General features: G+C 39.4%; 1 protein-coding gene across 1 annotated transcript in view; it reads right to left on the bottom strand.

The window, feature by feature from the left end:
• Crtam (cytotoxic and regulatory T cell molecule) overlaps window positions 1–21,215 on the bottom strand; it is a 32,597-nt gene extending 11,382 nt beyond the window's left edge. The window contains exons 1-5 of the mRNA XM_047567667.1: window positions 21,041–21,215; window positions 9,619–9,765; window positions 7,297–7,449; window positions 5,366–5,509; window positions 2,287–2,448 (exon numbers count right to left, since the gene is read on the bottom strand). Coding sequence (XP_047423623.1) covers window positions 2,287–2,448; window positions 5,366–5,509; window positions 7,297–7,449; window positions 9,619–9,765; window positions 21,041–21,086 — 652 coding nt within the window. The 5' untranslated portion in view covers window positions 21,087–21,215. The remainder of the gene's footprint in view (window positions 1–2,286; window positions 2,449–5,365; window positions 5,510–7,296; window positions 7,450–9,618; window positions 9,766–21,040) is intronic.
• Window positions 21,216–23,037: the final 1,822 nt, after the last annotated feature.

Here is a 23,037-nt window from a genome sequence, read left to right as displayed (position 1 = left end):
CATTCAAAATGCAAAATAATTCAAAGAATTTTAATATAACAGAGTATGAAAGTTCATTTATAGGATCCAAGGTCAACATAGCAAATAACCTTTAAGAAGCTACATCTTGTTGAGTTTTGGTATAACCTCAGAGAAGAATATCCACAATCATAAAAATAATAAAGCCTATTAAAAGCTCTTCTCTTTCCAATTATATATTTGTGTAAAGTTGAATTATGTGTAGTTCAAGCAAAACAACATATTGAATGCAAAAGTTACAAGAACCTAATTGTTTTTATCAAGTCAGACATAAAAGAGATTTTCAAAAGTGAAACAATGCCATTTTAAACTAATTTTTGGTATTACAAAATACAGTTTTTAAAATAAAAACATGTCATTTCTGTTAACATATAGTGGATTTATTATTTTTAAATAAATGAATACATATTTTGGATCCCTCAGCTTTACTTTTTTTTTTTTTTTGTGGTGCTGGGGATTGAACCCAGGGCCTTGTGCTTGCAAGGCAAGTACTCTACCAGCTAAGCGATCTTCCCAGCCCTCAGCTTTACTTTCTGATAGGTAAATATCAACAGATAGAATTTAAATAAGTAAACATTCTTTGAGGACCTCAATTATTTTTAAGCATGTAGAGGGGTGCTGAAGTAAAAAGTTTGAAAACTGTTCAATTTTTTAAAAATCCACAGATAAGTAACAGGAAATTAAAATTCCTTACTTGGAATATTAAGAAGATGAAATAAGTGGTTCTGAAGAGTCTAATCGACTCCAGAGTTCTTCTCGGCTAGCCTGGCACCTGGAGGACATGGTGAGGGTACCATTTTCATTTCCCCAGGGGTCCCACCCCCAGAGAGGGCAGAGATGAAAGGGTCAAAACTCTAACTTGCAAATGTGTTTTAAAGCATCCTCATCTCGTAAATGTTTTAACCTCGTTGGATGAACAAAATATTTGCTACATCCGTTTGTCAACCTAGACGTAACTCACCAAAGAAAGAAGGTGATCAACAAATGAAAGCCACCCACAGCCGACACTGATAGCCCTCTTTGAGATCTGACTATGGTGCTAGATAGTCACAAATAAAAGAGATCACAAATAAAAGTCATTTTAGCCTATTATCATAAATATTTATAAATGTGATTTTGAGACATATAGAACTATAGCAGAAAAGGAAGAAAGAAATTTTGTAGGTGGCTTCAACCATTGCTGAAAAGTAGAAATATGGTCCCACCCAACATTGCTGGCTCTCTTATTTAAGAATCTGAATGTCTGTAAGTCTCATATCTGTGCTCCAGTTCCAATGGTGGAGGGGGAAGTGGGGACAGGAATCATCCAGGGGTAGGAGAATGTGCACGAGATTACAGTGCAATCCAGTCTGTGGGTCCTTGAGTCTTCTACTGCAGCTTCCTCAATAAACTGCTTTCAGTATGGTGAGAAAGGGGCCCACGGAAAGCATGTGGCAGTTTGAAAAAGGTGTGTTGATCACAGCAACAGCCCACGCGGACCAGCATGGCAACCTTCCCTAGAAGGTTCTCCTAAGCAACCTTGCCCTGAGCGAATGCCTTTTGTTATAAATTATTTCATTTAAAAAAGAGATTTTTCAATAAGGTATCCTCATCCTACATTTTCCTCTTCCATTTATGTAATTCCTCGTACTCAGGAATCTCTTTTTCCAGCAAGAAGTACCTTCTAAAACAAGGAAGCTCAGAGTTCCATTACTGACTGGCCTGTGATTCCCTGCAGCTTCTTATAGGATCTTTGGCTTAAAGAGTTGTTTTGGGGTTTTTAATTATTTCTAGGACTTTGGGGAAATCATTAAAACAGTCACAGCAAAGTAAATATAAAGAGCAATCATCTCAATGTAACAGTGCAAGTATTTTGTAAGAACATAATATGATATTGGCAGATTTAGATAAATTTCAGTTCATATCTCCTTCTGGGTCAAGTACAAAGATGCAATATGCTTCACAGGGTCTCTCCAACAATGCAACTGCAATAAAACTACCTGTAGTCAAGTTATGTTAGCTATCATTATCAAACAGCAAGAATGATGCTATTTGCATATGGCTCTCTGCTAGGCCTCATGCCCAGCTGGAATTCTTTTGGGCACTAGAAAATTTACAGTCCTGTCCTCAGCTGGAGAAATTTCAATCATCACAGAAACATGCTATTAAGGGGAGCTTTGTGGACAGTAATCTCACTCTGAGGGACTTTGCCCACTCCATTTCATTTTGTTTGAGAGTGCAATATGAAGGTGAATTTAAAAATGATTGAAGACAATCATTCACCCTTACCCAAATTTTCAAACCAGAAGGATGCAACCAGTTTCCTCCCTTGCAGGCCCTCGTGTCGGATAACACAGCCCACCGTTGAGTTTTTGCCATATGTGTGCACTACGAGGATGCTGGTCGTGTTGCACTTCTTCCCATCAGTTTCAAATTCATGGTGGGTTCTGCCTACGTAGAAAATTAAAGAGAGATAAAAAGCTTGTTTATTTAATGCTATTGGATGGATTTGGTCCTGGTAGAGACCAATGGCTTAGACTTTGTGGCAAACATGTTAAATTTCTGAAGTCCATCTAACCTCTGCCAGCTGCCTTGTGTGGTGGGGCTCTGGTCACAAAGGGGAACAGTGAACAAGAGAAAATGGGTGTCTATTAAACCTTCACTGCTGGGGGAAAAATTCAAAACTTACAGTGATTTCACAAGGATACAAGGACCAGGAGCTTACTCAGGTTGTATGAATAAGGCAAATTAAAGGATAAGCTGTATAAAGTAGAATTGGCACTGGACTGGGAATCAGATCTGGGCTTTAGGTCTTTTCTCTCTAAAACTCTATTTGACCTTCAGCATTTTCAACTGTGTGGGGTCCTCACAGTTCTCAAGGATGTATGATTACTTAGCTATGAAAGGCAATGTACACCAAAATGTAAGCAAACTGTAAGTAGTTCCCATAATATAAAGCTGCAATCATTTACCGCTGCCCTGACCTTTCGCTACAGCTATTCCACCCCTCCCATCTTACAGTTAGGGCTGGCTCCCTTAGTTGACCTTATCTGACGGGTGGGTCCCCGATCTTTACGGTGGAGATTCTCTCAGGTTTGAGGTTCCTCTTCACTTTCTCTCTTGAAACTCCTGACGTCAGGTCCTCAACTCTCTGGGCTTTTGCTCAGCACACACTGATGGTCGGGTGACGACCCGATCACTGTGCTGCCTCCTCATCTTCAGCCAACTAGTCTGTGACCTCAGGATGTTTTGAACACTGACTTGGCTGCTTCTTAGTCTCCACCATGGAATCTAGGTCTTCCATTCTGGCAGATTCACCCTTGGGATGTTTACTAGAAAATCTTAAATCCCTTCACCTGATCCCTGACCTAGAGCCATCAAAACTTATTTGCTTGTGTAATATTTGGCCACAGTATCCTCTAGATAATCAATCAGAATGGCCAACTAATGGTACCCTGGACCCCAGGACTTATACAACTTCTGTGAGCGAGCGGGCAAGGAGAAAGAGATTATTTATCTTCAAGGAGAAAGAGATTATTTATCTTCAAGTCTTTTCTTTCTTGTGCACTAAACTTGATCTTTGCTCTTCCAGCAAACCTGAACACCTTCTTTTGGAAGTTCCCCCACCATTCTCTCTTTCTCTCTCTCTCCCTTTCTCTCTCTCCCCCTCTCTTCCCAGGGAAGACACTCTGCTTGTCTGCCTAATAAAATCTTTTGCGTGAGTTCCCGCATCCTCTGTTGTTGGTTGTGTGGGTGCTTTTCAGTTCCCAAGACCACAGTGTTAATGTTAGCCTGTTTCAGTTAAAGGTCCAAAGTTTAGATTCTTTGTTCTCATAATATTTTTAATCTGTCATTGTGAGTGTGTCTTGGTACTACATTATATAAGGAAGATCTTATTTGTTCCAAATACAGACAGTCTTTGACTTATGATGGCTTGACTTAAGATTTTTCATGTTTGCAATGATTGAAAGCATACCATATGCCCATTCTGTTTTTTTCACTTTTAGTAGAATATTTATCAAATTACACAAGATATTCAGCACTTATTATAAAAGGGTCTTTGTATTGGTTTTTTTTTTCATGGGTAGGCTAATGTAAGTGTTCAAAGTATGATTAATGTTTGATAGGTTAGGTGTATTAAATGCATTTTTAGTTTAAGATAATTTCAATTTATGGTGGAAGTATTGAGAAGTAACCCCAATGGTAAGTCAAGGAGCATCCATATATATATTTTATTATTTTATTTTTTAGTTTGAATTTATTTTTAAATTTTTACCATTTTTAATTATTGCATTAATAATTAAACATATAGTGGGATTCATGCCATATTCATACCTGAAAACAACATAATTTGATCAATCTCATTTCCCAGTAACTTCCCTTTCCCTCCCCTCCTCCCTTTCCTAATCTGCTGGCTCTACTGACCTTCCTTCTAGTAGTTATCATTATTTAATTGGTGTATTCTAATCATACACATATATGATTATATATATTATATATGATTATTTGCGGTACATTCATATAAGGAGCATAATTTGGTAGATTTAATTCCCTAGTATGTTCCCATGCCCTCTCCTCCTCCCTCCCTCTTGATACCTTTCCTCTACTCTATTGGTTCTCCTTTGATTTTTGTGAGATCCTCCCTTTTTTTAAATGTTCTTTTTTTCCCTCCTCTCTCTCTATCTCCCTCTAGCTTCTGTATGTGAAAGAAAACATTTGACCCCTGACTTTCTGATGTGCTCTAATACCATCCATTTACCTGCAAATAACATGATTTAATTCTTTATGACTGATTAAAACTCCATTGTCTACGTGTACCACATTTTCTTCATCCCTTCATCTCTTGATGGACACCTACTCTGGTTCAATAACTTGACTATTGTGAATTGTGCTGTTATAAACATTGGTATGTATGTATCATTATAGAATGCTGATTTTCAACAGTGGAATAGCTGGGTCTTACGATGGTTCTACTTCTAGTCTCTCAAGGAATCTCCATACTGTTCATGTACGTCATTTATAAACTATATTTTCAACTTTATGCCTGCAAAAAACTTTCTGTTTAGAAACAATAGCTATATTACACCCCTTACCTTAGGAACTGTTGTCAAATTTTAGGAATATTATAAATATTCCGCTTTATTTCTACCTTGTTTTAAGCAAAAGCATTTTTATTATCTGCAATTAGCCTTTCAGCATCAAGACAACACTGGTTTGGTTATAAGAATAATTTCTCTGGGAACAGAATAGATAAATTATTGAAAGGTATCTTTTGACACCTCCTGCCACCAGAGGGCGCCAGAACATTTAAAAATTTCACCGGAAATCTAAGTAGGAAGGAAAACAAAGAACCTGTTTCTCTCCTTACCATGTATCTCCATGCTGTTTCCCATTAGCCATGTTATCTGTGGAGGGGGCTTGCTTCTCACAGTGGAGCATTTAAGTATGACATGGTCTTCTCTATTCAACCTTCTGATAACTGAAGCTTCCAGGGTTGGCTTCACAGGAGTTGCTAGAAGGAAACAGATTTTTCTATGCTTAGTTGGTCATCATATCTCAGCAAAGCACAGAGCCTAAGATTCTGTAGGGATTGTTGTAGGACACAGTCCAATGCATGGGCACATTTTTCACTTTATCTTTCCCTATATCCAACCATGTTGAAGGGCTGTTATGTGCTTGCCAAGTTCCTTTAGCTGAATGAAGTCAGAATGTTTGTCACTCAGGGTGTAATTAGTCCCCGAAAATTCCCAAACAGATGATTTTACAACAGCAATTCAAATGTGATATACTACTGTATTTGGTTGGTAGACACCAGGCGAGGGAGAGATCTGGATTCTAGACCTGCCTCTATCACTGACCCGTTGTAAGAACTTTGGTAAGTCCCCCAGCTTTTTGACACACCAGTGTTTTCTCACCTGTGACAGAAAGGAGTTGACTAATGAGATGGCTCTTTCGGCTCTAAACTTTCCTGAGCCTATGATTTACCTCAAAGTCAGTTACTTCTGTCCCCTCCTGATATCAAAGGCACATCTCTCTTATAAAGGACCCATTGGTCCTTTTTCTCTGTGCTTTTGTTTTGAAAATATTTTTTAGTTAGGCTTACTTCTTCTTCTTTTCTATCCCACTTCTACTTTGGTCCAGAACTGTGCTCTTCTACCTTTATTTAACTTATCTATCTGCCATCGAAGCACTGTAAAGGCACTTATGGGCTCCAAGCATGCGCTGGATGTGTAACATTCTGGCAACACAAAGATGAAAAAGATAGGGCCTTCTGAGGATCTAACAGTCTGGTGGTGCGCTGAGCCCCTAAACTCTTAATTAAAGGATCATGTGTTGTAGCTCAGTGGTAGAGCAGGTGCTTAGTGTGTGTGAGGCCATGATTCAATTCCCAGCTCCATAAAACTAAAAAAATAGATTATGTATTGAGGGCAATGATAACAAAGTTTTGAAAGCCCAGATGTCACATGACCAGCCTAAACCAGGCTGGCACCACAGGTGGCCAGTCACATAGGGAGAAGACACTGAGCTGAGTCACATTGATTCTCCAAGCACTCAGAGAGTTACTCCTTCTGTTACTTACCCACCATACCTTTCCCTTATGACAGGCTTCGCCCTGTAATTCAACAAGAGAGGTCTGGGGAATTCTTTTATGTGAGTTGTGGGATTATGTCATTTAGAGATCTATATGAAGCAATGGTTTTTAATTGACCTGTTCTGCCACCAAAAGGCAGTAAGACATATACTGGCTACAACTGACCATCTGCAGGACTGAGCTAGTCCTTGATGAGCAGGAGATTGTCACTTCCTGTACACACCCACCAAAAGAGAAGAGGAATTGTTTTGGGAGAGGATGGAGCAGATCATCCAGTGCAACTATACATGACTCCCTCCTATCTTAGGCTTCACTGTCACCAGGTTCTACTTTATTTACACTTGTTTACCATCCTAAGTAGAGTGCAAACCCTATAGGCAGAGGCTGTACCTAATTCCTCTTGAATCCCCTAGAATCTCACATGGCACCCAGGACATAGCCACAGCTTATCCAGTTTTAATTGTTTTTCCTTTTAGTTTCCTGGAAAGAAAATTCAGTTGATGCCAAAGGCAAATAAATTCACAAGTTCACAGTTTAATCTAGAGCTTGCCACTCAAAATGCTCTATTTTGTTTTCTTTTAACAAAAGATAGCAGAGGTGCCCCAGGAAATGTTTTCTTATTAGAAATGCTTTTTAAACGAAAATGTTAAGTTTTAACAATGGTAACGGTATCACCCCTGCCTGGGTTTACTTGCTGGGGTACCCACCTAACACAACCACTTTCACTTCCTTTGTGCTCACGGAGTCACTGTACCGTAAACACTTGTATGTTCCTTCATCTTGCAGGGTTACGTTGGGCACGCTGATGGAAAGCTGGGTGGCAGAGTGATGAAGAAGCTGGTATTTGGAATTTTTTAAAGCTGTACAAGAAGAAAATAGAGCTGTTATGAGAAAAGGTGTCAGATGAATACAGATTGATCATTCACAGGAATAGCTTTTGATTTTCACACTTTAAAGGAACAAGTGTCTTGTCTTTGTTTGAGCCGCCCTCCAAATTCTAGTGTGATCAGCTGGGTGCTTCTTAAAGATAGTTTAGGAAATAAAATATTTTGATGTGAATCTGTGAAATAAACAAATTGCTTTGTTTGTGCTTGTAGGAAATTAAGGATTAGGAAAGATTCAGATTGCAGGAGGATTTTATTGTTTTTCTAAGGCAAGTGCTCCACTGATTTGCCTCTTTGAAATTTGATTCATTGGAGGTCATATTGTCACAGTGAATTCAAGAATGGAGATGTATGCACTGATAAATGCATCAGCTAAGTGTTTTCTTAAAGCTAAGTGTTTTTTTTTTTTTTATTTAGAAATGTTCATTATTGTTTGAAGATTCCCATAGATTATGATTTAGTTCTTCCAGGTGTTTAGTCAATGGCAAAAAAGGAAGCCCTAAGAAGTTCCAACTGATAACAAGCTCTCTTCATGACTATGAGTGACCTGGGGTTTCCATCTGAAGTCAGATCCCTTAACAAACAGAGACTAGGGAAAGGAGTGTTTTTTTTTTTTTTTTTTTTTTTAACTGTTGAGATACATAACATGAACAAGCCTAAAATAGTTGAACCTTGAATAGCTGAAGAAAGATATTGTTTACCTGGAGCAATGGTAATGGTCATGTGTCCTAGGATGCTGATATTATTTGAACTAAAATTCTGGGATTCTCAATCTCTGTTGATATTTCAGTGAATAATTCTTTGTGATGGATGCTATACTGTGCATAGTAGGATGTTCAGCAGCATCCGGGTCTCCACCTGTTCGATGCCAGAAGCAACCCCCTGCCCTTTTTCTAACAACCAAAACTGTCTCCAGACATTGTCCAGTCTGCTGGAGGGCACGACCATTCCAGGTGTAGGACCATGGAGACAGATCAAGACCTTCTGCAGCAGAAATCCCAGAACAGCCATCCTCTCCCAGTTTCCCAAAAGGAAAATCAAACCAGACACCAGAAAGCATTATTTAATAGAAGCATCTCTACTTAAAGTTAATTTTTCTAGAACTTTTAACTGTTAGTACTTTCTGGACTGGGGAGATAGCTCAGTTGGTAGAGTGCTTGCCTTGCAAGCACAAGGCCCTGGGTTTGATTCCTAGCACCACAAAGAAAAGAAAAACAAAAAACAGTTAGTACTTTCTTATTCTATTGGAATCTGGTATTAATAGTTGGTTTAACTTGAAATGATGTATTTGGTTATTTTATATTTAATGTATCAATATTTCATGTTTTCAAAGCATATGTATTTTTGAAGGCCTCTGCTTTGTAAGCAAGAATGGTGGCATTTGCTGTCTTAGACTCTATTTCAAGTATCTGGCAATTAGGAATATTAAATGAGACATAATATGGTCTCATGATGAAGGGAAGGCTTTAGTAAAATCTTGTCTGAAGTCCAAGAGATGATTAAAATAGAGTTTTGAGATTTGCTTTTCATTCCAGGCATCTAGTGCTCATTGAATGTGTGCTTGGGAAGAGAGGAATGGCTGTCGATTTCTACTGCTTAGAAATCTTGATTTTATGTTCAGACCAATAGGAGGAAAAAGAGATCTCTGAAAGGGGGCTTTGTAATGTGGCTTTGGATTGCTCAGATGGATAACAAAGCAGCTGGCTTCAGATGTGGGGTGATCATGTTGGCTACATGAGGCCTAGGACCCCTCAAGTCAATCCACTGCCTGTTTCTCATTTGGCTGTGGGTGTTTTATGGTCACCAAGAGTCAAAAAGTGATGTGGGGGTGAGGTGGGGATACGGAAAGGCCCTTTGTAATTTGAGCCCCCTTTAACAACCATTCTGGTGGGGTTTCCATTTCAGACTTCCTGCCCCCAGAAAAGCAGCCATGTGTCATATGATGGGCTTCAGAGTTGTGATTCATGTGTGCAGTAGGTGGGCTGAGCTCACCCTTAGGGTGACTCATGAAGCTTTCTGTCCCACTAACCTGCCAAGCTGGAAAATCCCTTAGGTCAAGGTCTGGTGATATATATATAAATACATATATATATATATATATATTTTTTTTTTTTTTCAATTTATTTTTTTCTTTCATTTGCTTACCAGGATGTTCATTTAAAAAGATGGTGAAGCCTGAGGGGGCCAGCCACTGGAGGGAGGCGTTCTTCCCCAGAGAACTGACACACTTCAGAGTGAGCGTCTGGCCTTCCTCCAAGGCAATGGTTTCTGTGTGGTTTGTCAGAAAGGCCTCTGTGGAGGAAGAGAATCTAGATGGTCAAGTTGTCAGTGCCTGGCCACACCATGCGGAGGCAGGGATTTCGTCTCCACACAACCACACTCAGTCATTCAATCATTTTTTGCATGTTCTTGTAGAAATGGAAATACAAGCAAATACCCACAAGTGTGAGGAGAGAGCCAGCACCGTGTGGGGGAAGTGTAGAGACGCCTGGCAGAGGAGGGGCGCTGCAGTGGGGTCAGAACTGAGGAGGAATCGGGTTTTAACAGGAAGAAAGGGAAGTTAGATGACTGTTTTTGGGCACTTGCTATGTCACAGACTGGGAACCGTGCCAGATTATAGTGCCAAAACGTAATATTCAAACTAACCCTATAAAGGAAGAATTGTTTTGCTCACTTTACAGATGAGGTATGAGAAGTTCAAGGTCACAGAGGTCATGGAACTGGACTCTGTACCCAGGGCTGCAGATATCAAAATACATGTATCTATAGCTAAGTCGTTCTTTCTAAGCGATGAGACCCAAAAAGATTCAGCTTCCTTGGCCTCAGTTTATAAAATGGGTAACTTGTATTTTCAAGTGTAAGTCACATTTTCTAGAGTTCTATGAACAAATGCCGGGGTTGGGGTGTAGCTCCATGGGAGTACAGCTTGCCTAAAATGGGCAGGGCACTGGCCTGCACTGGCAGGGCACTGGATCCCCAGTGCTATCGTGAATCATGGAGCTGCCCTTCACTGACAGTAGGCAAACCCCCTACCTGCCAGGGGGGTTCTACCCAGAGGAAGGGTGTTCTGAGATCTCCAATTCAATATGCTACAGCAGCACTTTTTACAGGTAAACCCGAGAATCCAATTTCTCTGAATCACACGCCCCAGAAAATAATTAACAATTAGTGCTAAGTAGCTGCAAACTTATCCCCCCAGAAAGAAAATTATGGCGAAATAAGCTGACTTTACTGCTAATATAATGCATATATTTCCTCTCATTCTTTCTTTTTTTCTTCTTTTTTTGGTACAAGGAGTTGGACCCAGAGGGGCTTTCCCACTGAGTCTCATTCCCAGCCTACCCCCTTCATTTTGAGACAGGATCTCACTAAGTTGCTTAGGGCCTCACTAAGTGTCAGAGGCTGGCCTTGAACTTGTGATCCTCCTGCCTCCCCCTCCTGAGTCCTTGGGATTATAGGAATGCACCACTGCACCGGGCTCGCCTTTAATTATTTCTTCACATTTTAAATTAAGAACACTTTTTTTCTGAGAACTATTCTTATCAGTGAAGGTATAAAACATTTTCATAAGCTGAAGAATACCATAGGATTATAAACGATGAATAACAAATACAACATATTTTACTGCATTATCTTAAACCCCCAAAGAGAAAAAGAAACAAGAAAGGAGTTTATTGCCTTGTGATAGATTTTAAGTATAGGAAAAGTGCTTTGGGGAGCTCTGGAAATTAATTGGTGCAGCCCTTTTGTGTGTTCCATTGCTAGGTCATGAATTTCCATCTAGCCTCCAGCAGTAATAACCGGGAATTACTCTGTTGTATTCATGTTGACTTTCATGAGAAAACAGTTTCCTTGAGTCCTAATGGAAAATATCCATAATGCCAGCCAATACTATAGTGAACAATGAATCAATGAAAAGATATTTATGGGGATGGGGGTGAAGCCTGCTTAACATGCCAGAGGCCCTGGGTTCTATTCCTAGGGTGTGTGGAATGGGGTGGGGGGGGGAGGAATGAATTGTGTTTTCAAAAAAAAGCATTGAGGCCTCAAAGCAAATTCTGCTTAGGTTTGGTCATTGGTTATTTGGAAATATTCTCATTTATAAAATCAACCCATAATTGAGTAATAAAGATAATATTCATAGAGATGTTTTGAAATGACAGTGGAATTTCACCGAAGGGAGTTTTGTTGATAATAAAAATTTGGGAAGTCATACGTACTTAGTACTATAGTACTATTCTAGGTTTTTCACATGTCACTTGAAAAATCTCAACATCTCTATGAGATGAAATATATACATATATATATATATATATATGTATATATATGTATGTATATGTGTGTGTGTGTGTGTATTTATGTTAAGAAAACCAAGACACACTCTTTGCCCAAGTTCTTACTGTTAGTTAAAGAGCCAGGATTCCAAACCAGGCAATTTGACCGAGAATTTGTGTTTGCTTTTTGTTTTTGTTTTTGTTTTTTCAGTGCTGGGGATTAAACCTAGGCCTCACACATTCCAGGCAAGCACTCTGCCACTGAGTTACACCTGAGTATGTGTCATAACCATGTCACCATGTCATTCATGTTAAAGATAGAGATATGAATATAATATCAACGAAGGAAAAGTGGGAAAAGGAAGACCCTGGTCTTGAAGTCAATTCTGTCTTAAGACAGAATTGGGGTTGGAGTGGGGTGGGTGGTAGTACCAAGAAGCTGAACCTGTCATTTTATGACTTTACACTTTAATCTTGGTTCTTTCTGTCCTCTGAAGACAAACTTGTCTACTGACTTTTCCATGGCATGACCAAATAGTTAAAGAAGATAAGTCTTTAGTTTCTCTATCATTTCTTTACCTTTTCCCATCTGCCACACCTAACTATACCATGGTTTGTCAATGTGCCCCCCCCAAATATTACTCTATGTTCGCAGGAGTGGACTCAGATGTCCTCTGAGCTGGCCAGAACCCAGGGGGACTTCCACTTGCCACACCATGGAGCACTTGGTCTCCCTTTTACTATTAAGCCCAGTGCTTTGCCCTTAAGTTTAACACCTTGCCAGTCTCATGCCAAGTCTGTGGTCATCAAAAACACTCAGATTTCTTCCAGAGAACTTGTGGTCACAGCAAATTTCTCTCAGCAGTGTTGATACATTTCACTTCGGAAGCAAATTTCAGATTTTACGTTCTCCCTAAGTCAGGTTTATTTGGTTACTTTGGACTGAGAGTTCAAACTTTCTGAGAACATTTCAGCTCTTGATACTCATCTATCATTGGTCCCCTAGGTTTGGTCCCCTGGCTTCTCCACTAACGGTATGAACTTGGGCAAGTTGTTTCTTACCATTAAAAAAATATATTATTCATCTCATAGAGTTGTAGAGATTTTCAAGTGATGTGTAAAGAAAATAGAATGGTACCAAGTGCATAGTATGCATCATGTACTTCTTTTATTTTGTAGGTAGTTCCCAATAAGTAGTAGAGGAGCTGAGGTGACCCTCGACTCTTGCTTTAAAAAGAAGAATTGAAAGGGTCAGTGTCAAAAGACAAAGCCTTGTAGCTCTGCAGTTCTTCACCTGAGACCTCCTTCTCAAATGTTTCAGGATTGTTCCTTCCTACACACTCTGGAGTCCTCTGTAGATGTTAAAAGAAGTCATTAGAGTGACAATATGTTTGTTGTAACTGGATCAGCTCAGGAAGATTAAGGATTTTGAGGATCATATAGTGATATGCTATCATTTAGTGCATGGCAAACTATCATTATTTGATGGAGAAAAAGAGGGAAAGGTGTGTGTGTGTGTGTGTGTGTGTGTGTGTGTGTGTGTCTGTGAGAGAGAGAGAGAGAGAGAACATTATTAGAACTCTGTGAAATAATCAAATCATGAAATTCCCTTCCACTTCTCTCCTCTCTTTATCACATACATTTTTGCTGTGGAAACATTAAAATGTATTTGCAGATTTGTGTGCCAACATTGCTCTAAAAATGTACTGCTCACCCAAGGAACCTCTGTTTGCTCCCACTACCAAATCAAATCCAAAAATTTTAGACTGTGCATTCCACTTGCCTTGTCACTGGGGGTCTGGGGAGGACTGGCCGAGACCCTGCACTTGGGCATGGCCTCCATCCCTCTTTGTTTGCTGAAGGCTTACCCTCCTGCGTGGCCCCACCTCTCCTCTGTATCATCAGTTTTTTTCTCTATAATCGTACCCTTCTCATCAGCACCCAAAGAAGCTTTTTCTCCCATATGATAAAGCAAAACCAAAATGCTATGCCACCTGTCTCTCCAGCTACTGCCCTATTTTCCTCTCTTTTATTACAACGTTTTCTGAAGAATTATCTACATTTTTCATTCTACTCTTCCATTTGTGATCAGGCCCACTAGTCCACTGAAGCTGCTCTTTCACGGTCACCAGAATACTTCTTTTCGTCAAAACCAACCATTCATTAGCAGAACTTACCTTTCCAACCTCTTCTGTGCCTTTGCTGTAACTGACCACTCGCTGCTCCCTAGACAGTATTGGGTCCTAGAACTCGGATTCCCTATTCTCCTCCTAACTTACTGCTGTTTCTGCTTCTTATTCTCCATTCCTGCGTTCTCCTCATCCATCTGCCCTGTCCACATAGAGGTCAAATCTCAGATTTCTTCTCCATCTTACACTTACTCCCTAGATCATCTCATCTAGTCTCATTATATTGCTAGTGACTCCATTTAGATTTCTAAAAGGTGTTTCAAATCTAACAAGTGAAAATTAAACTCTCTCTCTCTCTCTCTCTCTTTTTTCTCTTCTATTCCTGTGGTGCTAGGGATCAAACCCAGAGTCTAGTATATGCTAGGCAAGTACTCTACCACTGAACTACACTCCCAAAGCAAACTCTTGATTTTCTCCCCTGAAATGTGTTCTTCTAGATTTCACCAATCAACAAATAGCAAGTCCAAAAACAAATACTCAAGCCAAAACCAATAACTCTGGAGAAAGTGTCATTATTCCCAATTTAGAGATCAGGAAATAAAAATTCAGGCTGGGGAGATAGCTCAGACGGTAGAGTGCTTGACTTGAAAGCACAAGGCCCTGGGTTCGATCCCCAGCACCGCAAAAAAAAAAAAAAAAAAAAAAAAAATTCTGAGGCTAAGTGGCTTCCCAGACAAGATTTGAATTTAGAACTAACTTCCATTACATTATGATGGTTATGGTGATTCTTGTGCACAGTTCTTGTTTATAGTTTTGCTTCCCAGAAACACACTGAAGTATTTGTTTTTTTATGAATGTTTTATATTTCTCTAAAATTAGTTCCTTACAGAAACTATTATAGTGTAGCTTGAAAAGTAATGTCAGTTTTCATCATGTCACTATAATGCAGGCAATGCACACATTTTTGCCCTCTTGTGTTAATAAGAACACTGAGAAACACATGAAATCAAAAGTGGCCAGTAGAGTAGAGGAAAGGGACTGGGGGAAGTTGGAGGAGAGGGAAATGGGAGGTATTAGGGGATGAAATTGACCAAAATATGTTAGGTGCATGTACAAATATGTCACATGTATCTCACTGTTACGTATAATTATAATGCTCCAATTAAAAGTTAATTTAAAAAAGAATACTGAGAAACAGGCAAGTTCCTGGAAGAAAGTTACACATTGAATTAACAATAGAATTAAAACTGGGGTTAAGAAACATGCACTAATTTAATCCTTTGGGTCTAGAAGTAGGTACTTAGAACTTTTGCCAATGTTACCTTTGATAAAATGTGCATGCAGAAATTCTGCATTTGGTATGAGAGTGGTGTAATTTATAGGTGCCTGTTTAGGAATAAATGTCTTCCAGGTTAAAGATGTCTGTATCATTAGTCTTTCTGTTTGGATGCATGCTTAGGAATTAAATTGTGTGTGTGTGTGTGTGTGTGTGTGTGAGGGATTGAACTCAGGGGTGCTTAACCACTGAACCACATCCCCAACCCCGCCCCCCCTTTTTTAATGTATATTTTACTTAGTGACAGGTCTCGCTAAGTTGCTTGGACCTCACTAAGTTGCTGAGGCTGGCTTTGAACTCATGAGCTGCTGGGATTATAGGCATGTGCCACTGAGCCTGACTTTTCTTGACTCTTGAAAATCGTGATGAAACGCAGTATGACTTTTTAGCATACTCTGAAGTGCAGTATATCCTAGGATTAATATTTGCTCTGGCTGTTGAGAATTTAGTCTCAGGTCGCCAAGGAGACTGCACACATCAATGGATACCTATGCTGCACATGGAAGGGGCTGGGTTTGAAGCAGAGAATATTACAGGTTTCCTCAACACCTTGCTGCAAGGCTTGCTTTTGGCTATACAGGCCTATATACTTACAGTCTTATCATGTAGACCCTGTGTGTGATTTAGCGACAGGAAATCATTGTAGAAAGAAAGAATAGCCTCACCGAGAAGCCACAGGCCCACCCAACTTTCCTTTAACTGTAGTGTTTAAAAATATTGTTCAGTGTGCGCAGGTATTGTTGAAGGGTGGGAGAGGAGGGTGCCGTGCTTATGTCTGGTCAACTCTTCTTCTGAGGCAGAGTGCCCCATGTTTCTCTCATTACCTTTGGAGACTAAATTATAATTTGTCTTTTTAGTTTTCTTTCACTTAAGTTTGGAGTCCAACTTTCACCTTTTTTGGGGTGTGAGGTATTTTTTGTGTACACCACTTCCTCCTCTGTAACTCTAGAGTTTTGTACGGTATCCTGATTCACCCTGAGCCTTTCTTATGTAGTCCCTGAGTGCCACACACCTACTTCCTGGTCCTCTCTACCTGAGCTTCAGAGCTCCTACCTGCAAATTTTCCATACATGGCTCCACACAGAACTTGATAATGAATGATGTGGAGTCTCTCCTGTGAGGTCACCACCTCTTACAGGTAGGTCATGTTGACCGGGTGGATTTTTGGCTTTGGGGCTTGGTTGTTATTTCTATGATTGGGTGCATTCAGCCTTGCATGGCCATGTGTTGGGAGGCTTCTATTTGAACTTGGGGTTATTTCTACTGTCATGTATTGTTTAACACAGGGATACATTCTGAGAAAAGAATCAGGAGATTTCATTATAGTGTAAATATCATAGAGTGTGCTCACACAAACCTAGGTGGAATAGCTACTACACACCTAGGCTATGTTTTAATCTTATAAAACCATGATTATATATGTTATAGACCAAAACATCATTATGTGATGCATAACTCAGTATGGACATGGAAGCTGTGACCTTCACCATCATCTCTGCACCCTATCCCATCCTATAAGTGGATGACTTCATGCCAAAGCACAAGTGACCAGCTCTCAAGCAGAAGGGCAAGCAACAGTCACAGCCACCTACCAAAGCACACACAGACAAAACCAGCACACTCTGAAGAGTCCTTGGTCTTTCCCAAGATTTTGGGAGTTGTTGTGTGTGATCTTTACCTCTATGATAGGTCATCATAGTAGACTGAAAAAAGAATAAAATATTCTTTTTATATTGCCTTAATAGTATGATTATTGCATGTAGTAAATTTAAAAACCATTGCAGAGAAGCATTTCCAATTGGAACTCATTCTCTCTCTTGCCCCCTGTGTTCTCCCATACCTGATAAAAATATATCACCTGCTCTGACCCAGTGGTCCCTTATAGGGGACACACCCTATAACGGCGACTGCACCCTCATGGTGACCCCCTCCTCATACGTGGCATTGCCTGACTCACTAACAGTTTACTCAGACCTCCTTGCACTGCCGCCCTCCCCTGAAACCTGGGAGGTATGTTCTTACCCAGCAACCAGTTATGTGTCACTCCCTGGTTGGTCTGCTTATCTCCACCTCCTACTGTCAGGGATTGGTTAGAAGCAGTTCTGCGAACGTGACCAACTCGTGTTTGCCATATAGTCCTATGGAACTCTCCCCAGCATGAATCCCCCATGGCTTGTTAATTTTTAAGCTAATTAGCTCCCACCTAGCCCCCATCCTACGTAAAACCTGTGTAACCTCCTCAATAAACGAGTTCCTACTTTGCCACGTGCGCTGACAGACCTCCCGGCTCTGGTGTGGTTCCTTAGCCTGCGACACTCATCATCCTGCTCGGCCCGTATTCTCCTTTGGGCGGGCCCTAAGGAGACACATCCGACTTTGATGCTTAACAGGGAGCAACAGTCCCGTATATTATATGATGTCATCACCAATCACTGCAAAACAGACATTTGGCAGGCACCCTCACCTCTTGTCTCTCCCAAACACCTCTTTAATCCATGTATTCCCCCTTTTCCCACGACCATTGCTGTCTTAGTTTGGGCTGTCATCACTGGGCCATCACAAGTTTTTAACTCTCTCCTCCCTCGCATTCATCATCCTCATCTGCTTCTAGAATTACCTTTTAAAATCTTAAAGTTGATGATTTTTCTTCCTTCATTAAAATATTTGCCATAGTTCCCATTGCCTATAGGAATCAGGACAAAATTCCCAAGGACTTTTCTCCTGTGATCTCCTCCAGTATCATCTGCAGATATTTTCTTCCAGATATTCTAATCATACGGTCACTTACTGTGTCCTGAAATTTCCAGGCTCCAAAGACACTTTACCTTTGTCTGTTCTGTTTTCCTAGCCTAAAATGCCTTTCTTAATTCCTCCAAGAATCAGCTTGTAACTCACATTACACCACTTTTATCAGAACTTCCAACCAGTCCTTCGCTTCTCTCCTCCTCACCATGTCTCATTCTCTCCTTTGGATGCTGAAAAACTTTGCATATACTTCTATTACAGCACTTGGCACATTACTTTATATTAATTTGATTACAGGTACATCTCTGGATAGATTACAAACTTTCTTGGAAAATTTGTTTGCTACCCATCCATTTTATATCATAGGGCTGAGAACAAAATAAGATTTCAGATATTAGTTGAGTGTATGGGTAAAAATAAATAAATGGATACCTTCAGAAGTAAATATTTTACTAGGATACTAATTTTTTTAAAGCACATGCTCTTTATATCTTTGTTGTTGTTGTTGTTGTTGTAGATGGACAAATACCTTTATTTTGTTTATTTATTTTTTATGTGGTGCTGAGGATCGAACCCAGTGCCTCACACGTGCAAGGCAAATGCTCTACCACTAAGCCACAACCCCAGCCCTAGGATGCTAATTTTGTTCTGTAATTATTATACCAAATAATAGACACTAGAACTAAATTCAAACCAGGAATATACAAGGAGTTAACTCTTAAACCAGAATCTTATTTACATGACTGTTATGAAGTATTAAGCAAACATGTGCTTCAATTCAGATCATTACAAAAAGAGATTGTTATTATTTTCAGATGGAATCAATAGAGAAAACTATAAGTGTGGAAAAAAAATGAGACTTTTCAAAATCAAATTATTTCCAGTATGGCTTGAAAGAAGCTGTCTCAACCACAAAAGAACAAAATAACTTCCATTTTGCAATTTTTCTTTACATTTCCTGCAGCCTACCTTACACTAAGTAGTCAGAATAGACTGATGAATATTGGATGCGTTTGATATTTTCATTGTCTACAATGCAAGTAAGTGAAATTAATTTTGAAAGCTTTGTTCTTATTGTGTTTTGTCCATCCTAGATATTATTATTCTGGGAGTAACTTTGATAAGAAGGTAGGGTTCAAGATTATGGGACTTTTTTTTTGGTCTAAAAATTCTTGGCAGTCATAGAAGTTGTGCAGTAGAAAGAGCCATGGTGATCTTCCCATCACTTAATTTGCTGAAATAGGCTGACAATGGGTAGCTTTGCCAAAATTGATGATTCGCTGACAAGAAAGCATGGTTGGCGACTTCCCTCTCTGGAACTCTGATGGACTTGACTGAGTTTAGGGTGAACAATAAGTGTTCAGATGCATTGAGCCTCCGTGCCTCAGGGTGGTCCCTTGAATGACTCTTCAAACTGGGATATTTTTCAGTATTGAATCTTTCAAATTGTGCAAGTAGGAAGCTTTCAAACTTTCAATCCACATTAAGAGCACATTTTTCTCTTGCAACACAACACACACACACACATGTGCACACATACACACACGCCTTCATTTAAAGTGTCATGAGATAACATGTTTACTATGTGCTTTACAGGTTGATATTTATGTTACTATTCACTGGCCATGAAAACTTGGGCAGGTTATTTAACTTCTTTTAACCTCAATTTCCCCATCTGTAAAGTGGGAAACACCTACCTCAGTATTTTTGCTAGGTTAAATGTAATTAATACAATGTGCCTAGCACTGTGCGTGACACATAAATTTTTTTCCTCTTCATATAAAAAGTATTTGAATAGCTTATATTCTAGAAAACTTGTACCAGATTTAGTTTAATACACCATTTTTGCTGTTTATTTAAAAACTTACTTTTATGGGGTAGGTTTTAAATGAGGCAATTACTTGAAGCCTGAAAAAGTTAAGATCAATTAAAGACCATTAAACTTTGGAATAAGTGAAATCATTCTAATTTTAGCTGTCTAAATGTACTCTCTCTAAATCTGTCAGTTCTTCTTTATTCCACTTATTGAAGAAACTAATATTATTCATTACTAAACTGAATCCTTGTTTAGTGCCTCAGGGTAAAGGGACCAAAAAAGAAGGCACTAAATTGAAGTGCATAAAACAGGGAATTGAAATGCTATGTAAAATAGGGAATCTAGTTTTTTGAAACAGCATCTTTCAGATGCCATTCTGCAGTGAATGCAAATTTAGGGGGGTAAGTGTGTTTCATGAAACAGAACTACAGATTCAATATTTGGAAACAAACACATAAACATAAAATGATGGATTAATAAGGGATTTCCTCTGCATGCATCTGATACAAGGTACAGTCAGGCTCAGGGTCACCAGGAGCCACGTCCTATATCTTTGGCTCCACTTTTGGGGAGGAATAATTTGACCCTAGCTAAAAAGGTAACTGTGTTACTCTTTTTTAAACAGGCTGTACTATCTATTTTTAAACAGTGTTCTCTACAGGCACAGGTGTCCTATGGAATATGTCAATTAATTTTCATAGTGCTACATTAAAATTAAACTCAAAAAACAAACATATTAACATGGGGCTCATTATTATCTATAAAGTAAATATAAGTTATGTAGTCCTTTACCAAAGTGCTTTCACATTTGAAATTTAATCCTTATGACAATCCAGGGAGTTTGATAGATCAAACATCATTATCATCTTCATTTCAAGATGCAGAAACAGAGTTTTAGAGACATTAAATTATTTTACTAGGACTTATATAGCCAGGAAGTCTTTAAAACCAAAACGAATGCTCTCTCACTGGTAAGCCCTTTAAAAACAGAGCTTAGTAAGCTTGTTATATTTTATCATGACAGATCCCAGAGAGACACATACTAACATGTTCTTTTCTGTCCACATTAGCAATTGAACAAGAGATTCAACAAATGTAATAATATTCCTTGGGTTTGTGATTTGGGTGTGGCTTGAAAAGCCTTAGCAAAGTCACTTACTTGTCTTTCACACTAGATGCCTGATGCACGCAGTTGACAGACTGATAGGTAGATTTGGCAAAATATTAAGTCAGCTGAGCAATAAAAGCATTCACTCTAAGTCCTTACCTCGCAAGTGGAACCAAGACAGCAAGCTGAGGACTCTCCACCACATATTGTGCCTGTGCCGTGCTGCTGTAACACTTTGTCAGCTTCCTCTAGATTCTGAAGTAAAGCAGGAGAGTAGTTTCTTTTGAAGGGGGAGAGGTAGTAGCTCTGTGACCTCATGGTGTCAACTCCTTTGTCTTCTCTAGGAGCCCCCTCCTACTTCGCTGCCCCCAAGCACCTCCTGGTGGAACCTTTTGGGGACCACATTTGTCACCTGATTGTGGAGAGGTGTGAGTGATGTGTTGGTGATTAAAATTATTCTACCACAAGTGGGTAGTACTGGTAAGTTCACTAACTGCAAGACTTCAGGGGCTGGAGGTATGTGTGGGGGGAGATATTAAAATGTCCCTGTGTAATGATATCACCCTTATTTTTACTTTTCTAATTCATCAGATATTTATAGTTAGGTAATTTTTACTCAATCTTTGTAAATAATTTATATTTCTAAATATGGCATCAATTTCAAATGGTTATCAGGAGACAAATTCATTCACATATTTACTTATTTTTGAAATCTGCATAATTATCCATTCATCCATCCACCCATCCATTCATCCATCCATCCATTCATCCGTCTGTCCATCCATTTCTCAACTTATTCAGTCAGCTAGCGTGCACCTAAGACTTGATCAAATATGAAAGATTAACATCCTTGTTTTTTAGAAATAAGGATTTTATGATCTGGTGAGTGAGAAAATAAATACAATTTTGGTGCTCATTTAATTCTCATTAATTGGACTTTATCCCTTTTTTCATTTGAAATGAGTGAGTGAATGAAAGAATGAATGGACTTGCCTTTTCTTTTCTTTTTTTTTTTTTTTTTTTTAATCAGTGCTGGGGATTGAACCCAGGGACTTGTGCTTGCAAGGCAAGCACTCTACCAACTGAGCTATCTCCCCAGCCCTGGACTTGCCTTTTGAGAAGTAAACACTACTCTTTTTGTTCTGAATTCTAAAAAGTTGTTTGACTTATCATTTTTCCAGAGCGTTAAGGAAGATCTTACTTTAAATTGTATTTTGGTCAATGGTGAGTGTATCTCATTCACCTACAGGTATGATATTCAACTGGTTGAAAACCTTGGCTAAAGCCACAATAGTCCATTGAACTGAGATTAAAAGCAGACCCTGGGGAAGTGCTGTAAGGCACTTGTGGTTTGCACAGTCCTTCCTACTCTCATTAAACTCTGTTAGCTTGCAGCCCACAGTGCGTTCAACGGGGGAGGACAGCAGATTGTGGCTGCCCAGAGGTGGAGAGAAAAGATGAGGTTGGAGTACAGTGGTCAGAGAATGACCTATTTTCTAATGGTCTACTGACCACCTTGTAGGTGGAAGTTCTCATAACTCTGTAGGGAAAGAAAAAACAATTTTCCCTTTATCTTTATGAATTCTTAGCTGGGACCTCAATAACAATAGGTAGAGTAATAGGAGAAAAAGTGAACAATAAGTTTATTATCATGTATATTTCATCTATGCATGGGAGATACCCAGAGAGTGAATAATTCTTAAGGAAATGGCTTAGACCTCTGGTCTATGTAGCATTTTCAGTAAAGAGCAGTGGAGTTCTGGCTGGGCAAAGGACAAGGACCTCGCAAGTTTGGGGAAGGCAAATATGTTGGGAAATTCTTGGTCCAAAAGGGATGATTAGTAAATCTTGCTATGAAGGTTTCTCTGGTGCCCTCTCCAGACTAATAAAGGTCTAAAATCAACTCCAGTAATCCTTGGTACCAAATTGTCCTTGGTAGAGAGGGGAGGAAGGACACCTTGGTAAATACACATTTTTTTTTCGTTTTTTACGAGTGGCATATTCTGCTACCCTTCAACTGACTGCCAAGTTGTCATTTGATCCCCATTCCATGAGATTCTTGTGTTTCTTTTACCAACAGGAAATCAGTTGGTTGTTGGTAGAAGAAGGTCATGTTTTAGAGAAAGAAGCAAATGTCCTGTTTCCCATGGTCACTC

Source organism: Sciurus carolinensis, chromosome 11 (genome assembly GCF_902686445.1).
Source record: "Sciurus carolinensis chromosome 11, mSciCar1.2, whole genome shotgun sequence".
NCBI classification, from domain to species: Eukaryota; Metazoa; Chordata; class Mammalia; order Rodentia; family Sciuridae; genus Sciurus; species Sciurus carolinensis.
The sequence above is the reverse complement of the archived record's forward strand: the minus strand, read 5'-3'. Positions and strand labels throughout refer to the sequence as shown.